The sequence below is a fragment of the Tachyglossus aculeatus genome, chromosome 16 (genome assembly GCF_015852505.1).
Source record: "Tachyglossus aculeatus isolate mTacAcu1 chromosome 16, mTacAcu1.pri, whole genome shotgun sequence".
Lineage (NCBI taxonomy): Eukaryota > Metazoa > Chordata > Mammalia > Monotremata > Tachyglossidae > Tachyglossus > Tachyglossus aculeatus.
In genome coordinates this window covers 27,840,026-27,862,406 of record NC_052081.1, presented here as the reverse complement: position 1 = coordinate 27,862,406, position 22,381 = coordinate 27,840,026, and the positions used below count along the sequence as shown (strand labels likewise).

Below are 22,381 nucleotides of genomic sequence, written 5' to 3'. Positions count from 1 at the left end.
GATAGGGATAATCAAGATGGGATAGAATCTGGGATCAGTGTAGTAGGAGTTAGGTTGGAGATGAAAGGGTGGATTTTTGTAGGTAGAACCAGCGGGATTTGGTGACAGAATGAATATGTGGGTATAAATGAGAGAGATGAGTTGAGAATCATGCCAAGGTTTCAGGATTGTGAGACATGGAGGCAATTGGTGTTGTCCACAGTGATGGGAAAGACAAGGGAAGGACAGGGTTTGGGTGAAAAGATGAGCTGTTCTCTTTCAGACATGTTAAACAATCAATGCTTAACAAATAATTTCACAGCTTATTGGGTGGGAAAGGGACTCAAATTCTACAGGAAATCTGATCTGGTCCAGTTAAATACACAGATTTGGTTTATGTTCATTATTTTCATTGTTGTGTGAGCCCATGTTAAAATGAGCAGATCTCCACTCTCCTCCCCAACTAAACCCCAGCTCTCATGCTTTTTCCCTCTCAAACCAATCTACTCTCTGGATCTAAGTTGCATCTCTCTCATCACTGACCTCTTGCTCACACCCACCTTGCTGATGAATTCCCTCCCACTTCACATGCAACAGGTCACTGCTCTCCACATCTTTAGTCATCTTCTGATATCACTACACACACACACACACACACCCCACACACACCTCTTTATACTCTATTACTTCCTCCTATTTCTTTTTAGCTTCTGTCTTCCCTTACTAAATTTTAAGCTTCTTGAAGGCAGGGATCCTGTCTATTAATTTGATTGTATTCTCCTAAGCACATAGTACAGTGCTCTGCATACAGCAGGTGTTCATTAAATACTTTTCATTGACTGACCATTGATTTGAAGGTTCTCCACCAGCTGACTTCTCACCTATTAGTTCTCTTTTCCTGCTTAAAGCCCAACTCTTACCCTTTGCTCTTCCCAAGCTAACCTTCTCATTCATTAATTCATTCAATCATATTTATTGAGTACTTACTGTGTGCAGAGCACTGTACTAAGTGCTTGGGAAGTACAAGCTGGCAACATATAGAGACGGTCCCTACCCAACCACGGGCTCGCAATCTAGAAGGGCAACCACAAAACAAAACAAAAACAAAACGAAACATGTGGACAGGTGTCAAGTTGTCAGAACAAATAGAATTAAAGCTAAATGCACATCATTAACAAAATAAATAGAATAGTAAATATGTACAAGTAAAATAAATAGAGTAATAAATCTGTACAAACATATATATATATATATATATATATATATATATATATATATATATATAGGTGCTGTGGGGAGGGGAAGGAGGTAGGGCAGGGAGATGGGGAGGAGAAAAGGAAAAAAGGGGCTCAGTCTGGGAAGGCCTCTTGGAGGAGGTGAGTTCTCAGAAGGGCTTTGAAGGGAGGAAGAGGGCTAGCTTGGTGGATATGTGGAGAAAGGGCATTCCAGGTCAGGGGGAATATACATATATATGTACATATATATATATGTGTGTGTGTGTGTGTGTGTGTGTGTGTGTGTGTGTGTGTGTGTGTGTACACACAGATATAAATATATATATATATAAATATTATCACCACACCTTACTCTCAAAATGTTTCATGTCTGAGCTATTGTTCATAACTTCCTCCCACATTCCTCACCTTTCTGAAAGTCCCTCCCATCTTGAATCTGACTATGTCTTTCCTCACTTTTAAGGTCTCCTGAAATCCCACCTCTTCCAGGAAGCATGCCTTGATTAATCCCATTTTTTCCTGGTTACGCTTCCCAATCAACCACCCCAACACTCATGTATATATCTGTCCTTTCATTTATCTATAAGTTATTTACTTAGTTTTTTATATATTGCCTATTATAAATTTGACAACTGTGTCTGTTTACCACCCTCATTAGAGTGTGAGCCCGTCTTCTAGACTGTGAGCCCGTTATTGGGTAGGGACCGTCTCTATATGTTGCCAACTTGTACTTCCCAAGCGCTTAGTACAGTGCCCTGCACACAGTCAGCACTCACTAAATACGATTGAATGAACGAATGAATGAATTGAAAGCTTCATAACGACAGGGACAATTTATGTAACTACCTGGTCATAGTCATATGTAACTACCTGGTCATAAGAAGGAAGTGGGAGAAGAGGAAAGGAGAGCTTATTCAGGGAAGGCCTAGTGGAAGAGATTTTCCTTCAGTAAGGCTTTCGTGGGCGGGGGGGGGACGGACGGGGAGAGTCTGTAGGATTTGAGGAGGGAGGTAGGTCTAGGCCAGAGGAAGGATGTAGGTGAAGGGTTGGCAGCAACATAGGTGAGATGGAGGCACAGCGAGAAGGTTAGCATTAGAGGAGCAAAGCGGCTTAGTGGAAAGAGTCCAGACTTAGGAGTCAGAGGACGTGGGTTCTAATTTCGGCTCCTCCACTTGTCTGCTGTATGACCTTGGGTAAGTCACCTAACTTCTCTGTGCCTCAGTTCCCTCATCTGTAAAATGGGAATAAGACTTTGAGCTGCGTATGGGACAAGCTGATTACCTTGTATCTATTCCAGTGTTTAGAACAGTGCTTGGCATATAGTAAGTGCTTAACAAATGCCATCATTATTATCGTTATTATTCTAGTGATTGTTGGTGAGAATGGTAATAGTCCTTCAGGCCTTCAGAGTAAAGGGAAGACTGATGAATCATCTTTAGGGGATAAGATATACCTAATTTTTAATGGTATTTGTTAAAAACTTACTATGTGCCAGGCCCTGTACTAAGAACTGGAGTTGATAAAAGATAATCAAGTTGGACACAGTCCATGTCCATCGTGGGGCTCCCAGTCTTAATCCCCATTTTATAGATGAGGTAAAGTGAGGCACAGAGAAGTGGAGTGACTTGCCCAAGGTCCCACAACAGACAAGTGGTGGAGTCAGGTTTAGAACCCAGGTCCTTCTGACTTCCAGACCTGTGCTCTATCCACTAGTCCACACTATTTCCCTGTGTCCTACATAAAGCCTACAATTTACAAATTAACCAGATTCCTTTTTTAGTCACTGTGGTTATATTATACCACTAAGAAACAAATTTAATAGCTCCCATTGTTGAATGATAAAATGATTTTCATATTTTGTTGCCTCTTTTAATCCTTAATGAGATATCAAATAGTCTTATCATTGTGTTTGTTTTGGCATAAAATTGTGTTGAAAAACCAAAGGCTGAATCACCTATTCGTGTGAATTGGATACCATTTGTTGCAGCTGCTTCTAAACAGACCTGGGCTATGTGCTGTTGTAATCCACCTCTAGTCAATCAATTGTATTTATTGAGCGCTTACTGTGTGCAGAGCACTGTACTAAGCGCTTGAAGACTTGTGATCTTTAGCATTCCTAGATTTCATTTTTGAAAACTTCTATGGGGTGATCCTAGGAAGAGACTGACTGTTAAATAATGGGAAGAAGCTTCTGAGTCTACATCAAGTGTAGCACCTGATTTGAAACTGCTATTAAAATGAATCTTATTCAGTAGGCCATTCATTATAGATTCCTGGGCCTTGTAGCTTTGGGAAGCAATCCTTATTCTGCTTGACTTCCAGACTGTCATAAGGATTGTTTGATGTTGTCAGCGCATGTTCACTTCTCTCTCTTTTCTCTGCTTCTCTCCTCTTGCCACTTTCACCCATCTTAAAATATTCTTACTCTTACCTCAGTTGCTCTGGAAAGCTTTGCCCACCATATCAATCATGTTCTGTGTATTTATGATTATTAAAATTGGAAGTATACACATTGCCCTTCTAATTTTATGTGCCTGTTTCCTTGAAAAGAAGTTTGAAATGATAAGGCTTTGCTATAAAAGGATGGTGCCACTTTCAATCTGAGTGCCTGAGCTCTGAGAGGTTCTGTCACAGTAAGTCATCTTCCAATTGTCAGGGAGATATTTTTCTGCATTGCCAGTACTAACTTTTATACAGGTTTAACAAGACTAAACTGTGTTTCTTTAAATTTGTTTTAGATGCTGACGCTTTGGATAGTTGCCCTTCTCCTGCTGGGCACCACCACAGGTGAGAAAGAGTATATAACTGTTCTTTCTTTTCAACAAAGACACCAATGACAGTAGAATTTGCATATGATGCCATTGTGAGATTCCCCCGTGCCCCACTCCCTAGCCATGGCCACCCTGGGCCCACATGGACCACCCTTTGATGAGGTGACCTGTCATTTAAATTAATCTTCAAATAATTTTAATCACATTGGCACATTGAGATGGCTCAAAATGGTCTCCTATAGACATCTAGATAACTTCATGTCATTTCACTTTTCAGTATAATGTGTTTTTACCCCCAAAGACGTTATTATATGTGATTTCTGATCCCTCTCTCTGATCATAACCTTCTCACCTGCCTCCTCACTAACACTCCTCTCCCCTGTAAATCTATATTACTACCTCACAGAGAACTCCTCTCTCTCGACCCCATCCATCTTTCTGAGCGCCTCACACCCCACCTTGCCTCCCTTTCCCCTCTACCCAATCTTGATGATCAGATTACTTCTCTCAACTCTACCCTCTCTACTCAGCTCAACTCGCTCACTCCCCTTTCCCTTTGCCGCTCTCGTACCACTAACCCACAGCCCTGGATCACTGTCATTGTCTGCCTCCTTCGCTCTTATGCTCGAGCTGCTGAACGCTGCTGGTGAAAGTCTAAACACCAAGCCAATCTTGTTCACTTCAAGTTTATCCTTTCCTACCTTAACTCTGCCCTCTCCTCTGCCAGACAGAACTATTTCTCCTCCCTTATTGACATTCATGCCCATCATCCCCATCAGCTCTTCCATACATTTAACTCCCTTCTCAGGCCCCCTGTTCCTCCCCCTCCTCCATCCATCACCCCCAACGATCTGGCCTCCTACTTCATTAGTAAAATTAACTCCATCAGGTCTGAGCTCCCCGAAGTCACTCCAACTGCCCCTGCTCTCAACCCTCTCTGCTACTCTTCCATCCTTCCCAGCAGTATCTTCAGATGAGAGCTCCTCCCTCCTCTCAAGTGCTACTCCAGCCACCTGTGCTTCTGATCCCATTCCCTCATCTTATGAAATCTCTCGCCCCTTCCCTCCTCCCCTCCTTAACTTCCATCTTCAACCACTCACTCTCCACTTGTTCCTTCCCCTCTGCCTTCAAACATGCCCACGTCTCCCACATCCTAAAAAAACCCTCTCTTGACCCCACCTCCCCTTCTAGTTATTGCCCTATCTCCCTCCTACCATTCCTTTCCAAACTCCTTGAACGAGTCATCTACACCTGCTGCCTCGAATTCCTCAATGCCAACTCTCTCCTCGACCCCCTCCAATCTGGCTTCTGTCCCTTACACTCCACCAAAACTGCCCTCTCAAAGGTCACCAGTGACCTCCTGCTTGCCAAATGCAAAGGCTCCTACTCTACCCTAATCCTCCTCGACCTCTCAGCTGCCTTTGACACTGTGGACCACCCCCTTCTCCTCAACATGCTATTCAACCTTGGCTTCACAGACTCCATCCTCTCCTGGTTCTCCTCTTATCTCTCTGGCCATTCATTCTCAGTCTCCTTTGTGGGCTTCTCCTCCCCCTCCCATCCCCTTACTCTAGGGGATTTCTCAAGGATCAGCTCTTGGTCCCATTCTGTTCTCTATCTACACTCACTCCCTTGGTGAACTCATTCACTCCCACAGCTTCAACTATCATCTCTACGCTGAGGACACCCAAATCTACATCTCTGCCCCTGCTCTCTCTCCCTCCCTTCAGGCTCGGGTCATCTCCTGCCTTCAGGACATCTCTATCTGGATGTCTACCCACCATCTAAAACTCAGTATATCCAAGACTGAACTCCTTATCTTCCCTCCCAAACCCTGCCCTCTCTCTGACTTTCCCATCACTGTAGATGGCACTACCACACTACCCATCTCACAAGCCCGCAACCTTGGTGATATCCTTGACTCCGCTCCCTCGTTCACCCCTCACATCCAATCCGTCACCAAAACCTGCTGGTCTCACCTCTGCAACATTGCCAAGATCTGCCCTTTCCTCTCCATCCAAACCGCCACTATGCTCATTCAATCTCTCATCCTATCCCGACTGGATTACTGCATCAGCCTCCTCTCTGATCTCCCATCCTCCTGTCTCTCCCCACTTCAGTCTATAGTTCACACTGTTGCCCGGATCATCTCTGTGTAGAAACGCTCTGGGCATGTTACTCCTCTCCTCAAAAATCTCCAGTGGCTACCAGTCAACCTATGCATCAGGCAAGAACTCATCACTCTCATCTTCAAGGCTCTCCATCACCTCGCCCCCTCCTACCTCACCTCCCTTCTTTCCTTCTACAGCCCAGCCCGCACCCTCTGCTCCTCTGCCGCTAACCTCCTCACTGTGCCTCATTCTTGCCTGTCCCACTGTCGACCCCCAGCCCACATCCTCCCCCTGGCCTGGAATGCCCTCTCTCCGCACATCCACCAAGCTAGCTCTCTTCCTCCCTTCAAAGCCCTACTGAGAGCTCACCTCCTCCAGGAGGCCTTCCCTGACTGAGCCCCCTTTTTCCTCTCCTCTTCCCCATCCCCCCCCACCCTACCTCCTTCCCCTCCCCACCGCACCTGTATATATGCTTGTACAGATTTATTACTCTATTTATTTGACTTGTACATATTAACTATTCTATTTATTTTGTTAATGATGTGCAACTAGCTTTATCTCTATTTATTCTGATGACTTGACACCCATCCATATATTTTGTTTTGTTGTCTGTCTCCCCTTTCTAAACTGTGAGCCCGTTGTTGGGTAGGGACCGTCTCTATGTTGCCAACTTGTACTTCCCAAGTGCTTAGAACAGTACTCTGCACACAGTAAGCACTCAATAAATATGATTGAATGAATGAATTTCTGGCACAGGTTTTGTGAGAAAATTAGGAGAGTGAGAATACCGTTCAGACCAAAGGATTTGGGAGCAGGTTTAGACAGTGTCTTAAGTCTCCTCTGCCTTCATCATTCAGAACAGATGGTAGATTCATCTGTCAGCCACAACCAACAGAGGCAAGCTCTCTCTCTCCCCCCCGCCCCCCCCCCCCCCCCCGCCCCTTTCCCAGTTTATTAATCATTTGGGAGAGTACAGTACAATAGAGTTGGTAGACATGATTCCTCCTACAAGGAGCTTACTGCCTAGACAAATAGACTGGCATGACAAAACTAGAGTGGCCTAGTGGAAAAAGCAGGGGCCTGGTATCCAGGGGACCTGAATTCTAATCCCAGTTCCTCCACATGTCTGCTGTGTGACCTTGGGCAAGTCACTTAACTTCTCTGTGCCTCAGTTACCCCATCTGTAAAATGGGGATTAAATCCTACCCCTTCCTTTTTAGACTGTGAACACCACATGGGAAAGGTACTGGGTCCAGCCTGATTAACTTGTATCTACCTCATCACTTAGAACACTGCCTGGCACATAGTAAGCACTTAACAAGTACCATTTAAAAATAAAATCCCCCATTGCTCTCCAGGGTGAGCATAGACTCTTACCATATTGTATACCTGCCCCAGAGTGGTGTGGAACAACCCACTCCCCATAATAATAATTATTTATTTAGTATATCCACAATGTATTTATTATAGCCATAATTTATTTATTTATGGTAATGTCTGTCTCCCCCTTTAGACTGTAAGCTCGTTGTGGGCAGGGAAAGTGTATACTGACTCTGTTACATTGTACTCTCCCAAACGCTTAGTAACAGTGCTCTGTACTCAGTAAGCGCTCAATAAATATGATTGAAATGTTGACTGATGGATCCTACACCATCATTCCAGGGGAAGCAAACAGAGTGAGTGAGGAAGTCTGCCAAAGTCACCCTGTCCTCTCCTATCTAGAAAGGCATCCTTCACAGCCCAGAGTGGAGAGAAAATAGGGAACATGTGTGTGGTTACTCTGTAAACTCCTAGAGAGCAGGTATCATTCATTCATTGTCATATTTATTGAGCGATTACTGTGCGCAGAGCTCTGTATAAAGAGCTTGGGAGAGTACAATATAACAATAAACAGACACCACCAACTCTATTGTAGTGTACCCTTTCAAATGTTTAGCACACTCTGCACAGAGTGAGCACTCAGTAAATATCATTGATTATTTGATTGATTGTCCACCTGCTTCTCTCTGCATGAGAGGAGGAGAGTGGCATCAAGGTCTCTATGTCACATATCCCCAAAGAAATGTGGCGATACATAAATTAATCACTTTACTAGTTTATGTAGAAAATGATGCCCCAGAAAGTACCATCATTTGCCCAACAGAGAAAGGGAGTGGAAAGATGACTGAATGACAACATTCCAATCTTTGTTCCTCAGGAAAACAAGTATGCTTTGAGGATATCGGGTGCTTCACAGATGAAAAGCCCTGGGCTGGCACCCTAGAGAGGCCACTCAAAGTTTTACCCTGGAGTCCTGAAAAGATCAACACACGCTTTCTGCTCTACACCAATGAAAACCCCAACAATTTTCAAGTAAGAGCCATTAATAGTAGAATGTTTAAGTCTTATTTATTTTAACAGCGACTAGAGCGCCAATCTTCCAAATAGAGTTCAATTCTCCCATGATATAGTTCTATAGAAAATGTTCTTTTGTTATGATAGTTGTTATTGAGATAAATGCAATATTAACCTATGAGAGTTAGCGAACTACCTCTTTCACTTTACTGAAATGATAAGCTGGTGTACTGGAAGATTTGATTTAGTTCAGAGCAGGGCAGATATGGCCTTCACTGGAGGATCACTCCTTCATTCATTGGTATTTATTGAACACCTATTGTGTAGTATGGTGCTTAGATCAGACTTCATCATTATTAAGGTTGCCATTTATTCAGCATTATCCTCAGGGAGCTAGTGACTTAATTTGACCCAGAAACATGTCAATGTTGTGGGCGGGGAACATGCCTGCAAACTCTGTTGTATTGTACTCTCCTAAGTGCTTAGTACAGTGCTCTGCACACAGTATGTGCTCAATAAAGACCGCTCATTGACTAAATCCCACTGACAATGATATATACGTGAAAATCAAATGCCAGCGATATGCATGAGAAAGAGAGAGAGAGAGAGAGAGAGAGAGAGAGAGAGGGAGAGAGAGAGAGAGAGAGGGAGAGAGGGAGATTGCCCTTTTCAGGATTTGGGGTAGGGGAAGAGGGCCTGCCTGGGACCCTAATTGGAACCAAGGAGAGGACAGTGCTTAGCACTTAGAACAGTGCTTGGCACATAGTAAGCGCTTAACAAATACCATCATTATTAAAGAGGCTTGCGGCAATGTGATGTCTTTCACTTTGGGATGTTGCAGGAAGGATATTTTCTCATATTTCATCCCACCCTATTGTCCCACCAGCTCTGGCTGTCAATCCCTACGTGGGCAGGGAATGTGTCCATTTATTGTTATATTGTACTCTTCCAAGTGCTTAGTGCAATGCTGTGCACACAGTAAGCACTCAATAAATACAACTGACTGATTGACCCCACTTCTGCTAGTGATTCAGAGCAACAGTCAGGGCAGGGAGTGGCTGACAAGACAGGATACAATTTAGCCTCGCTTCTACTGCCACAAAATGAAACACTTACCAGTTGTGGGACTGCATGAGAAGCTGGAATAATGTCATTGGTTTTTGACTCTTTTTCTGAGGGAGAGGTTAAGGTGGCAGAGGAATATGGTGGTGAAGGATAGGACCCAGGCTGGAACAGAAGCCTCCTGGATTGCTCCTTAGCATTGTCCTCCCTTCCCTCGCCCAACAACAGCAATGTGCTGGAGCTGGGGAAAGAGAAGAATGGTGGATCTCGGGGCTCACAAACTGATCAGGGAGGATACATGTGAGCAATGCCCCCGGTGGGGGCCCTGAAACTGGCCTAACCCTGGCTTCCGGCCCATGCTGAGTCTTCTGGCTGTCCAAGCTGCTGCTGCGGTGAAATTAGCTCTAATAATAATGGTGTTTGTTAAGCGCTTACTATGTGCAGAGCACTGTTCTAAGCGCTGGGGGGGGGATACAAGGTGATCAAGTTGTCCCACAGAGGGCTCATAGTCTTAATCCCCATTTTACAGATGAGGTAACTGAGGCTCAGAGAAGTTAAGTGACTCGCCCAAGGTCACACAGCAGACATGTGGCGGGACCGGGATTCAAACCCATGACCTCTGACTCCAAAGCCCATGCTCTTTTCCACTGAGCCACACTGCTTCTCAATCTCTAGCTCTAGAGATCAGTCAATCATTCAATCAGTGGTATTTACTGAGTGCTTACTATGTACCAACACTGTACAGAGTACCTGGGAGGGTACAGTACAACAGAGTTGGTAGACATGTTCCCTGCCCAGGAAAAGCTTACATTCTTCAGGGCGAGACAGACATTAAAATAAATTGTGGATGTGTACAGAAGTGTGGTGGAGCTGAGTGTGAGGCGAATACCAAGTGTTCAAAGAGTACAGATCCAAATGCATAGGAGATGCAGAAGGGAGAGAGGGGAATAGGGGAAATGAGGGCTCAGTCAAGGAAGCCCTCTTAGAGAAGATGTGATTTTAATAAGGCCTTGAAGGAGGGGAGAGCGCTGGTCTGTTGTATATGAATCTGTTGTATACCAAGAGGGAGGGAGCCCCAGGCCAGAGTGAGGGCAGTCTCCTTAAAATAGCAGCAGCCAGCAAGGCCTGGAGTCACAATATTGGGGTGAGGGGCACGGGAGCTGATGATCATTGGGAAGGTTTTCGGTTTGCCCCATGTACCTTTCCAGAATCCTGGAGGAGGACTATAGGAGTCCCTCGACCCCCTGTTTCCAGGGTAACCCTGGCACATGAGACATAGAGTGGAGGCGAACACACTGCTGGCTAAAGTCACGGTCCTCATGAAGACCCTCTCCACATTCCCCCACTCAGCTTCCCCAGCCCAGACTATCTCACCCTGGTCCTGCCTTTCTGCTTCCCAGAGTCCTTCATTCATATATTCTTGGCCTCTCCCTGTTGCAGACTAATGGCCACTCCCACCCTCACACCACATAGATCCCTACCATCCTTCCAATGCAAATAAGACTTAATCACTTTGGCCATCATCAAACTACCGCCCCCCCCAACAGGGAGAAGCAGCATGACTTAGTGGATAAAGCATCGGCCTGGAAGTCAGAAGGACCTGGGTTCTAATCCTGGCTCCACCACACGCCTGCTGTGTGACCTTGGGCAAGTCACTTAACTTCTCTGAGCCTCAGTTGCCTCATCTGTGAAATGGGATTAAGACTGTGATCCCCATGTGGGACAACCTCATAACCTTGTATCTACCCCAGTGCTTAGAACAGTGCTTGGGCACATAGTAAGCGCTTAACAAATATCCTCATTATTATTATTATCTTTAGTTACTGGGGAAATTATCCTTCAGGCAGATTTCAGTAGCAACTTATATTCATTCTGCCTTTATTCCTTTTATGTTTTTTCCAGATTCTTATTCCATCGGACCCATCAACAATCGAGGCTTCGAACTTCCAAACAGACCGAAAGACCCGTTTCATCATCCATGGCTATTTAGACAAAGGAGAAGAAAATTGGTTGTCAGACATGTGCAAGGTTTGGTGCCGAAGGTTTCCTGTTCCTTTGCCTAGTCAGTCATACTCTTAGAGGAGGCTGGGTCTGACTCCCACCTAATGGTGACGTTTCGAAACAAATGAAAACCGAAGCTAAAGGCTAAAGCCACAGGGGTCAAAGAGTGGGATGGGGGGAGGTGTGGGGAGGAGGAGCAAACTGGGATTCCTGAGACACTTGCAACACTTGTGAAGCCAAAGTGTGGCTCTGGGAAGAGCTAGTAGTGACACTGATTAATTGCTTCCAGAGGCAGGACACTGTGCTCAGCACTGGGCTCACATTTTGAGGGGCAGAAGGGAAGAAGACAAAGTAGGGAATTCAATAGAATCAGCAAATCCAACAAGTGTAGAAATAATAATAATAATAATAATGATGGCATTTGTTAAGCGCTTACCATGTGCAAAGCACTGTTGTAAGCGCTGGGGGGATTGTCCCATGTGGGGCTTACAGTCTTAATCCCCATTTTACAGATGAGGTAACTGAGGCTCAGAGAAGTTAAGTGACTTTCCCAAGGTCACACAGCAGACATGTGGTGGAGTCAGGATTCGAACCCATGACCTCTGACTCCAAAGCCCGTGCTCTTTCCACTGAGCCAGGCTGCTTCTAAGTAGTAACTAGAGCAACACTCACACTCTGAAACTGGGGGAAGTTCAGTGGACAAGATCTCTGGAAGCATTCAGGTCTTTCAGAGTTCTACTTCTCCCTAAGTACACATTTAACGTTTGACGTTTGATGTTTTTAGCACTGAGAATTGCATAGTTATTTTCCCGTTTATTGTGTCTTTTTGTCAGAACATGTTCACGGTGGAGGAGGTCAACTGCATCTGTGTGGACTGGAGGAAAGGCTCCCAAACGGAATACACCCAGGCAGCGAACAACATCCGGGTCGTGGGCTCTCAAATGGCTCATTTCATTGATGTCCTTTCTGTGAGTGGTCATTTTTGGAAACCAGATGCATTTTCATGATCTTAATTTGTGATATTCAGAATGTATTTCTAACTTCGAGTGGAGAATTATGGTAGGGCAACTATTCTTTAAAAAAAAATAGCAGATTGACTTGATTTAACTGTGAAAGGTTTGGAATTTATGTCTCAAGAGCCATCCTTATGGAAGAGATCACCTGTATTAGAACTCTGGATTATAGTGTTGGATTGCCCTCTGGTCCTCTAGACTGAGCTTCTGGTGGACAGGGAAAGTAAATACCAACTTTTTTTTTTTCACATTTGTTAAGCGCTTACTATGTGCAAAGCACTGTTCTAAACTTCAGGGAGGATGCAAGGTGATCAGATTATCCCACGTGGGGCTCACAGTCTTCATCCCCATTTTACAGATGAGGTAACTGAGGCCCAGAGAAGTTAAGTGACTTGCCCAAAGTCACACAGCTGACAATTGGTGGAGCCAGAATTTGAAACCATGACCTCTGACTCCCAAGCCTGTGCTCTTTCCATTGAGCCAAACTGCTTCTCTGTTGGATTGTATTGTAATCTTCATTGTATTGTATTGTACTGTAATCTCCCAAGTGCTTAGGATAATACTCTGCATACAGTAAGCACTCAATAAATACCATTGATTGTGGGCAGGGACTGTGTCTACCAACTCTGTTATATGGTATCTCCCAAGCACTTAGTACAGTCCTCTACACACAGTAAGTGCTCAACAAATATGATTGGTTGATTGTTAAAGGCAAGTATATGTTAAGATCCTATTTACAAAAGGGGAAAAGGAAGAACATAGGAGTTGGAGACTGGCCATCTGAGGGTTGATATTGGGGAAAATATTAGAATAAATTATTCCACAGTCATCTGGAAGACCATAATGCTTCCAGAAAACGAATGATCTAGATTTGTGCAAAATTAGTAGAATGAGAAAAGTGGAACATTCAAGAAGAGAGCAGTCGATCCTGACTATTGCTTCTCCTTGTCAATGGAAGGCTGCAGGAAAACTTCTGAAACCACCCCACAGGACATCAACATGAACAAGATGGGAAATATGATCTTAGGGTGAGAGTTTAGTCACTCCTGTGGCCCCCTGACAACTGTTATTAATTAATGGTATTTAATGAGCTCAACACTGCAAAGATGTGAATTTCCCAGTGATGATTGTGATATTTGTTAAGCCATTACTCTGTTCCAAGTACTGTGGTAGATACAAGACAATCAGGTCAGTCACAGTCCCTGTCCTACAAGGGACTTAAAGTCTAAGTAGAAGGGAAAAGAGGTATTGAATCCTCATTTTACAGATGAGGAAACTGAGGCCCAGAGAAGTTAAGTGACTTGCCCAAGGCTGCACAGCAGGCAAGTGGTGGAGCCAAAATTACAATCCAGGCTTCTGACTCCCTGGCCTATGCTCTTTCCACTAGGCTTTACTACTTGCCAATGTGAAGAGTAGTGAATCTGCCACCATAACTGGATTGGGTGAGCACCATGATGTTATTTCTGAAATGCCTCCCCTTTTTTCAGACCACCTTTGGATATTCTCCTTCTGATGTCCACATCATCGGCCACAGTATGGGAGCTCATGCTGCCGGAGAGGCTGGAAGGAAGACAGATGGCCTGGGGAGAATCACTGGTAAATAAAATTGAAAAGATAAAATAAAATAAATTAAAATAAAAAAAATAAAATCAATACGATGGAAATTTGTTGATGCTGCATGCCGCAGAGAATAGTGTTGAAGGAGGAATCTCTTCTTTCATTCATTGTCGTATTTATTGAGTACTTAGTGTGTGCAGAGAGCACTGTACTAAGCACTTGGGAGAGTACATTGAACAGACACAATGCCTGCCCACAACGAGCTTGCAGTCTAGAAAAGGGGAGGCGGATATCAATACAAATAAATAAAATTACAGAAATATACATAAGCGCCATGCACCTGGGAGGGAAAAAGAGCAAAGAGAGCAAGTCAGGGCACCCAGAAGGGAGTGAGAGAAGAGGAAAGGTGGGGCTTAGTCTGGGAAGGCCTCTTGGAGGATGTGTGTCTTCAATAAGGCTTTGAGGCGAGGGAGAGTAATTGTTTGTCAAATTTGAGGAAGGAGGGTGTTCCAGACCAGAGGTAGGACATGGGCTAGGGGTTGGTGGTGAGATAGGCAAGATCGAGGCTCAGTGAGAAGGTTAGCACTAGAGGAGTGAAGTGTGTGAGCTGGGTTATAGAAGGAGAGAAGCAAGGTGAGGTAGGAGGGGCAAGATGGTGGAGTGCTTTAAAGCCAATGCTGAGAAGTTTTTGTTTGATGGGGAGGTGGATGGGCAACCACTGGCATTTCTTGAGGAGCAGGGTGACATGTCCTGAACCTTTTTGTAGAAAAATGATCTGGGTAGCAGAGTGAAGTGTGGACTGGAGTAGAGAGAGACAGGAGGCTGGGAGGTCTTCTCTGACCTAAAACATGTTTTCCTGGTTGTGAGCTCTTCAGGAGCAGGGAATACGTCAGGCATTTTAATTATATGTTCCAGTGCTCTCCTCACAGCAGATGTTCAGTTCTGTACTCTACACACAGTGAAAGCCTAGAGCAAAGCACTCTGAACACAGTAGGCAATCAACACAGCTCTCTGCACTCTTTAGGTGTTGAATCAGTTCTTACTCTGCTTAGTAGTCAATATGGTTTCCCGCACAATACTCTGTTTGCAGTAGGTGCTCAGTATACCGTGGGCACCTACTACAGTGTTCTTTATGCAGCAGTTTGCAGGTGGAATTTGCTAGCCCTCTATCTATTAGGTGATCAGCATAGTTCTTAGCACCATAGGCACCTAGTACAGTACCCAGCAAATAATAGATGTTCAGTATACCTTGGTGATTATAATGATGATGATGAACTAGAGGCATATATTTCAGAGCAGGAAATCAATAAATCTATGACATTTAACAAGATGTATCTCTCTTCTTTCTTTCTCTGTCTTTCTGTGCCACAGTGCATATTGTGTCTTTCATAACCTTCACATATATGTAAACCTGGGTGTATTACTTTATTTACATACAGGCCAAACCTACACAGTTCACATCCTTTATGGAACAACGTATAGGACCAGTGATTAACTTGTATCTCTCGTATCGTATCTCTCTCAGGATTGGATCCGTCTGAACCTTGCTTCCAAGATACTCCAGAGGAAGTACGACTAGATCCTAGTGACGCCAAGTTTGTTGATGTGATTCACACGGATTCCGCTCCCATGATCCCCAACATGGGTGAGGTTCAATTACGGGGCCGTCAACATGGCAGAGGGAACCAGCCTCATGGAGATGGGTTGGCATTTTCTCACTCCTGTTCAAACTCTTTCAGGTTTGGGGATGAGTCAGGCTGTGGGACACTTAGACTTTTACCCAAATGGAGGAAAAGAGATGCCGGGATGTAAGAAGAATATCCTTTCCACGATTGTGGATATAGATGGACTTTGGCAAGGTAAAGTCACTAAGCAATGCCCTTCTTTGAGGAAGAACAAAATGGAGTTGATCGAGAATATGATGATAATTCTTGATGTGGTAACAGCAGTCTTCTCTGATTTCATTCATGGATGATTGCGAATTCAATGGAAATTTTTTTTTGCTTTTCTGGCAATAGTTGTGAATACTACATTTTTGTCCATATTAAAAATCATATGCGAATCATTTTTCCGAAAAAATATTCAGACTGTGTCTCCCCACTTTTATTTTTGAAATGGTATTTGTTAAGTGCTTACTATGTGTGAGGCATTGTTCTAGTGCTGGAGTAGGTATAAGATAATTGGGTGGGACATGAGGGTCATGTCTTAATTTCCATTTTACAGATGAGGTAATTGAAGCTCAGAGAAGTTAAGTGACTTGTCCAAGGTCACATAGCAGACAAGTGATATATCTGGGATTAGAACCTGGGTCCTCTGACTCCCAGGCCTGGGCTCTTTTCCCCTAGGCCATGCTACTAGTTCTGTCTTCTCAAAAGCCTCCAGTGGTTGCCCTTGAATCTCTGCATTAAAGAAAAACTCTTTATTATTAGTTTTAAAGCACTCAATCAGCTCACCCCCCTCCTACCTTACCTCACTGATTTCTTACTACTGATTTCTTAGTACAACCCAGCCTGCAGACTTCCTCCTCTAACATCAACCTACTCACTGTACCTTGATCTTGTCTATCTCGCCCTGACCTCTGGCCCTCCCTCTGACCTGAAACTTCCTTCCCTTCCATGTACGACAAACAACCACTCTCCCCACCTTCAAACTGTATTAATCACATCTCCTCTAAGAGGCCTTCCCCAACCAAGCTCTCATTTCCCCTACTCTATTTTCCTTCTGCTTTGCCTGGCACTTGGATGTGAAACCTTTAAGTACTTGATATTCAATCCACCCTTAGCCTCAGAGTGCTTATGTACAGATCTGTAATATATTTAAATAATAATAATTAGTAATTAATGTATTTGTTAAGCGCTTACTATGTGCAAAGCACTGTTCTAAGCACTGGATGTCTGCCTCCCCTTCTAAACTGGAAGCCCTTTGTGGCCAAGGAATATGCCTAGCAATTCTGTTGTATTTGACTCTCACAGTGCTTAGTATGGTGCTGTGGACAGAGTTGGAGCTTATTAAATACCATTGATTGATTATTGATTGTTTCAAAGTCGGGAAATGATGTACAACTGCATAATTAACAAGCCAGTGAGACGCTAAATAAAATTAACTTTTGAATGTAAAATGAAAGTGGTAAGGAATATCCACCTAGACAAGATTCTGTGCAATTCTAATATTACCATCTCATGTCTCATGTCACTTGTCAACATTAGGTGCCACGAGAAACCAACTCAGAGTGACTTAATGAATAGCTGAGAGCAGCCAGGGAGTGTTGCAATATGTCTCTGTTTTTCCTACAGTTTATATCAAGACCAAAGCACGGATGGTCTGTTATAATTGAGCACTCGATCAAGAGTTCAAATGATAAAAAATGCATTCAGTGGTATTATCCTACTCAGGAGCTTGGCTTGAAAAAGAAAATCCTCTCATGGCTGTGTGATTATGTTCAACTGGATTTTGCTTTCTAGGATCTCGTGACTTTGTGGCCTGTAATCACTTACGAAGCTACAAGTATTATTCTGAGAGCATCATCAACAATGATGGCTTTACTGCCTACCCCTGTGACTCCTACTTGACTTTTAAATCCGTAAGTTATTCTCTTGTCTCAGAAAACAGGGGTTTATAAAGTCAATCAGGATGATTTTATTGGCCTAAATGCTTAATAATACTTGCTACACACCTCAAATTTGCCAGATAACTGCTGACCCTCAACAGCTTAAGTCTTCTCAAATGTTTTATGGAAAACTGGAATAGGGCATATTGTCCTTGTTTCTCCCTTCACTGAGATGTTATTCCTTATGAAATTTATAATGACAAGTATCACAGTTGACTCTGAAAACAGTGTTGTATTAGAACTCTTTATAGATATTTTACACTAAAATTCATCTTGACAATTGGAGCATTCTCCAGCTTGCTTTACGAGAAACTGTATCGATTTTTCTCACACATAATGGGTTCAGAGGTTTAGGTACACTGTATGTGTTTAATATGTGAGGTTATCAGAGAGGGCGTCCGTGTGTTTTTTTTCCCATATGAACACATCTGTGGTTTTTATTTTCCCTCCAAGGTCATCCGTGAAGTCTAATCAACACTTGGAGTTATCATATTTAAACAACATAGGGATAATGGGCTGCAAACCTCAGGTTGTTTCCCTGAAACTGTCCTTGCTCTAATTTAAGCACTCTGCAAAAGATCCTTCTCTTCTCCCTTACATACAGAATGTGAGAATTGCCTCCCCTGGTATACACTCACTCCAATTGTCCTGAGGACAAAATGAACATGCAATATCTTCAGAATACAAAATAAAATTAATTTAAGCAATTCAGAACTAGTTCCTACATTTCATGAGACTACTGGAACTGATAGAGCTGGAAAGTGTGTGGGTGGAGGGGAAGGGAGGCGCAGAGAGAGAATGAGAGATGCATAGCCTAGTGGATAGAGCACCAGCCTGGGAGTCAGATGGAACTGCATTCTAATCCCTGCTCAGCTACTTGTCTACTGTGTGACCTTGGGCAAGTCACTTAACTTCTCTGTGCCTCAGTTACCTCATATGTAAAATGGGGGTTAAGACTGTGAGCCCCATGTGGAACAGGGACTGTGTCCAACCTGATTAGCTTATATCTACCCCAGCACTTAGAACAGTGCTTGAAACATAGTAAGCACTCAACAAATACTATTATATTAGATGCAGGGGCAGCACAGGCAGATACATAATGAGGAAGCTAACTTTATTGTACACTTGATTAGTGCTCAAAGCAGAGGGTATGGAACAGTCGACCTGGGTTTTAATACTGGCTCCACCAGTTGCCTGCTGTGTGACCGTGGGCAAGCCATTTAATTTCTCAGTGCTTGAGTTGCTGCATCTGTAAAATGGGGATTAAATACCTGTTCTCTGTCCTACTTGGATTGTGAGGCCCATGTGGGACAGGGACTGTGTCCCACCTCATTGAATTGTATCTGCCTCTACCCTTATAACATTGTTTGACACACAGTATGTGCTTAACAAATACCATTAAAAAAGCTATTGAGCAATCGTGACTAACAGGAGTTCCAGAAACCTTACTTTTGCTCTCAGAATGGGAATGAATCCATGATATTTGATCCTAGTTTTGAAAAATTAGCATGTAGCAAAACAATTCTCCCCTTCGCTTCTCTTTATTTCCATTAGAATAAGTGCTTCCCATGTCCAAATGGAGGATGTCCTCAGATGGGTCACTATGCTGATAAATTTGCTGGAAAAAATAATGAAGATGGCAAGAAGTTCTTTTTGAACACAGGAGAGGACAGTGATTATGCTCGTAAGTTGAAATTTGTTTTCCTTCTTTAAATTTGGGGTAATGTCTAATTTCTCTGTTTGCAAGTTTCTCTTGTGAAACTGTTGCATTCTCAGAGAAGATTGGACAGTTTACCATAAATATTGCATGCTCCCACATCTCAACAACTTTTCTGACTGTGGAATAAAATGATAATGTGTACTACCTTTGAAAGTCTAATACAACTAGAGCTATACGACGTGACATATTCATTCAGCCAGTCACTCGTATTTATTGAGCACTTACTGTGTACAGAGCACTGTACTAAGTGCTTGGGAGAGTACAATATAACAATAAACAGACACATTCCCTGCCCACAATGAGCTTAGAGTCCACAGCTTACAATCCAAAGTCTCCAACAAACTCCATTGTTGTCTGAATGTATTAATAAATCCTTGCCATGCTATTGGGTGGGTGCCAAAGGGGCCTACTCATTTTCCACCTATCTCTTGGTGTCTCAGTCTTTGCGAAGGCTTGTGTTACAGAGAACAACTTGTCTCCTGATGGCTACTTGCCAAGTTGATGTATTCTTTATTGTGGTTTTCTGGCAGTCCACCTCTTTGTCGCCCTACTTGAGATTGGGCTTTACTCTATCTTGTAATTACTTTTTCTGCCCTCCTGCCTCATCTGTATTTCAGTTCCCCATTCAAGAATACTTGGATATCCTGCTGTCCTCCATTTTCCTCACATGTCTTGTCCAGGGAAATGATGACGTTTTCCTGCCCAACACAACTTTTTCTGAATTGACAACTTACATCTTTCCACCATATATCTTTCTGCTCATTATTTCTTAGGCTTAAAGTTAATATTGAGAGTCAGGTACTTTTCAGTCTCCATTTCTTTGAGTTGATTCAATGTCACAACCTATGGAAATAATAATTCACACTTTGAAACCTCTATTACTCTCAAAGGTAGTACACATTACCATCTATTACTTGATTATTTCATTCCCTTTTGCAGGTTGGAGATATGAAGTAAATGCCACTCTGTCTGGGAGAATGGTTACAGGACAGATTAAAGTTGCTTTCTATGGGAGGAATGGAAACACAAGACAGTATCACATTTTCAGGTAAGTTTCATATTGTAATGCAATATTGTGTTTTTAATCCTTAGGGCCTAGCCCATAATATGCCAAAATAGAGCGCATAACTTGGTGTTTATGTCCCATCATGTTTGTGTATTAAAGGCACCAAGGATATCATTTGATTGTAATTCTGGAGCATGCATCAGGAATTTCTAGCTAATATACATCCATTTTTACAGAGATCAGGTAGACCTGGTTGCTTTCATTGGCTCTCCCGCCTCTCCTCCCCCATAATCTCCATAGTCAAAATCTCTCTCTTGCTGTGGTCTCCACTCACCCGTCGATAATGCTGTTGCCATCCCTATCCCTTGTTATCTAATGGTGTCTTTAGGCTATTAATGTATTAGAGCATTCAGCATTCCTCCAAATATTTTAAAATTGGATGCCCTACAACAAATGGAGTTAACCTGCTTCTGTTTCTACATTTAAAGGGGATTGCTCCTACCAGGTTCTACTCATTCCAATGAGTTTGATGTCGAGCTTAATGTTGGAACAATTGAAAAAGTGAAATTTCTTTGGAATAACGACGTGATAAATCCAACCTTCCCTAAAGTGGGAGTGTCAAAGATCTCGGTCCAAAATGGAGAAGATGGAGCAGTGTATGTATGATTAGAAGCCAGTTGGGGAAAATGGAACTCTTGTAGAGAGGGATTCTCTGATTCAGGGGTGAGGGAGATCATGTGAGCAGTAGCTCCCAGAAATCCAGTCATAAAAATAATTTTTATAGTTGTGGTATTTTGTTAAGTGCTTACTATGTGCCAAGCTTTGGAATAGATATAATACAATCAGATCAGATACAGTCCCTTTCCCACACAGGGCTCACAGTCAAATGGGAAGACAAGTCACTTAATTTCTCTATGCCTCAGTTTCTCCATCTGTAAATTGGGAATTAAATCCTACTCCCTTCTACTTAGATTGGGGGTCCCATGTGGGACAGGAACTGTGTACCACCTGATTAACTTGTATCTACTCCAAAGCTTAGAACAGTGTTTGGCACATAGTAAACACTTAACAAGTGCTACCCTTATTATTGTTGTTATTATTATTATAATTATTTGATACATCCGCTCCTGTAGTGGGTCTTCCCAAACTTTTCCTGTCCACTGCAGTCCTTTCAAGGCACTTGTTCTCTGGACTCTATCATCTCATGTCTAAGTTGCCTTTATGGGCAACACTAGAGAAAGTCTCATTTTCTATCTTGATAAGAAAAAAGAATGACTAAGGCACAAGAAGAGGCAAAGATTCAGTAAAGTAATATAAAATGAGATCCCCCCCATCCTCACGGTTGCCATTTCTTTCTTAATTTCATTTTGGTCCAGGGACAAAGAAAAATAACCTCTCCCCTCTTCCAGCTGAAATGATATGACCATAATAATGATCAGAGGTCATATATAAATTAATTCTACCCTCAGTTTTCCCTAATCTGAATAGGGAAGAATCATGGACCAGACCAAAATGCTTTTTAAAAATTTACAATCCTAGCAAACTAAATTAGCTAGAGAAAACAACAGGAATTTGTCACTAAATATCCATTTTTCTCTTTAGGCATGATTTCTGCAGCACCGAAACAGTGAGAGAAGATGTTCTGCTCACACTCTTACCTTGTTAACTAGAAACCAAAATCTTGCTGGTGTATTAGTACAAATAAAAATCTGACCATGCATATAAGTAGTTTGTCATCTGCTCTATAGACATATACTGTGTCACTCCCCAACAATTAAAATTGGTGAGTGTCAAGGGTAGTCAAAATCTGCTAAGCATTATCAAATTTCATCCAAATATATGTATATATATATATATATAATTAAATTTCTTGCCATTTATTGTAAATTCCCTACCCCCTCGATCCTTTACCATTTTCTTCCACTACCATATATCCAGAGGTGTTTCCAATGGTGAGCTAAAGAGGGAAAGTCAGACACTTGAAC

General features: G+C 42.9%; 1 protein-coding gene across 1 annotated transcript; it reads left to right on the top strand.

Moving 5' to 3' along the window:
- Positions 1-3,952: 3,952 nt before the first annotated feature.
- PNLIPRP1 (pancreatic lipase related protein 1) lies at positions 3,953-22,083 on the top strand. Its single transcript, XM_038757649.1, has 12 exons — positions 3,953-4,001; positions 8,294-8,448; positions 11,395-11,520; positions 12,327-12,461; positions 13,994-14,102; positions 15,589-15,708; positions 15,803-15,922; positions 17,525-17,643; positions 19,225-19,354; positions 20,330-20,438; positions 20,885-21,052; positions 21,999-22,083. The coding sequence occupies exons 1-12, from the start codon at positions 3,953-3,955 to the stop codon at positions 22,060-22,062; spliced, it is 1,404 nt and encodes a 467-aa protein (XP_038613577.1). The 3' UTR covers positions 22,063-22,083.
- The last annotated feature ends 298 nt before the right edge of the window (positions 22,084-22,381 follow it).

Coding starts and splice junctions, on each gene's coding strand:
- PNLIPRP1 (XM_038757649.1), top strand. CDS start 3,953: ATGCTGACGCTTTGGATAGTTGCCCTTCTCCTGCTGGGCACCACCACA. Junction 17,644..19,224: donor CCTACTTGACTTTTAAATCC/GTAAGTTATTCT, acceptor TATTTCCATTAG/AATAAGTGCTTCCCATGTCC. Junction 20,439..20,884: donor AGACAGTATCACATTTTCAG/GTAAGTTTCATA, acceptor CTACATTTAAAG/GGGATTGCTCCTACCAGGTT.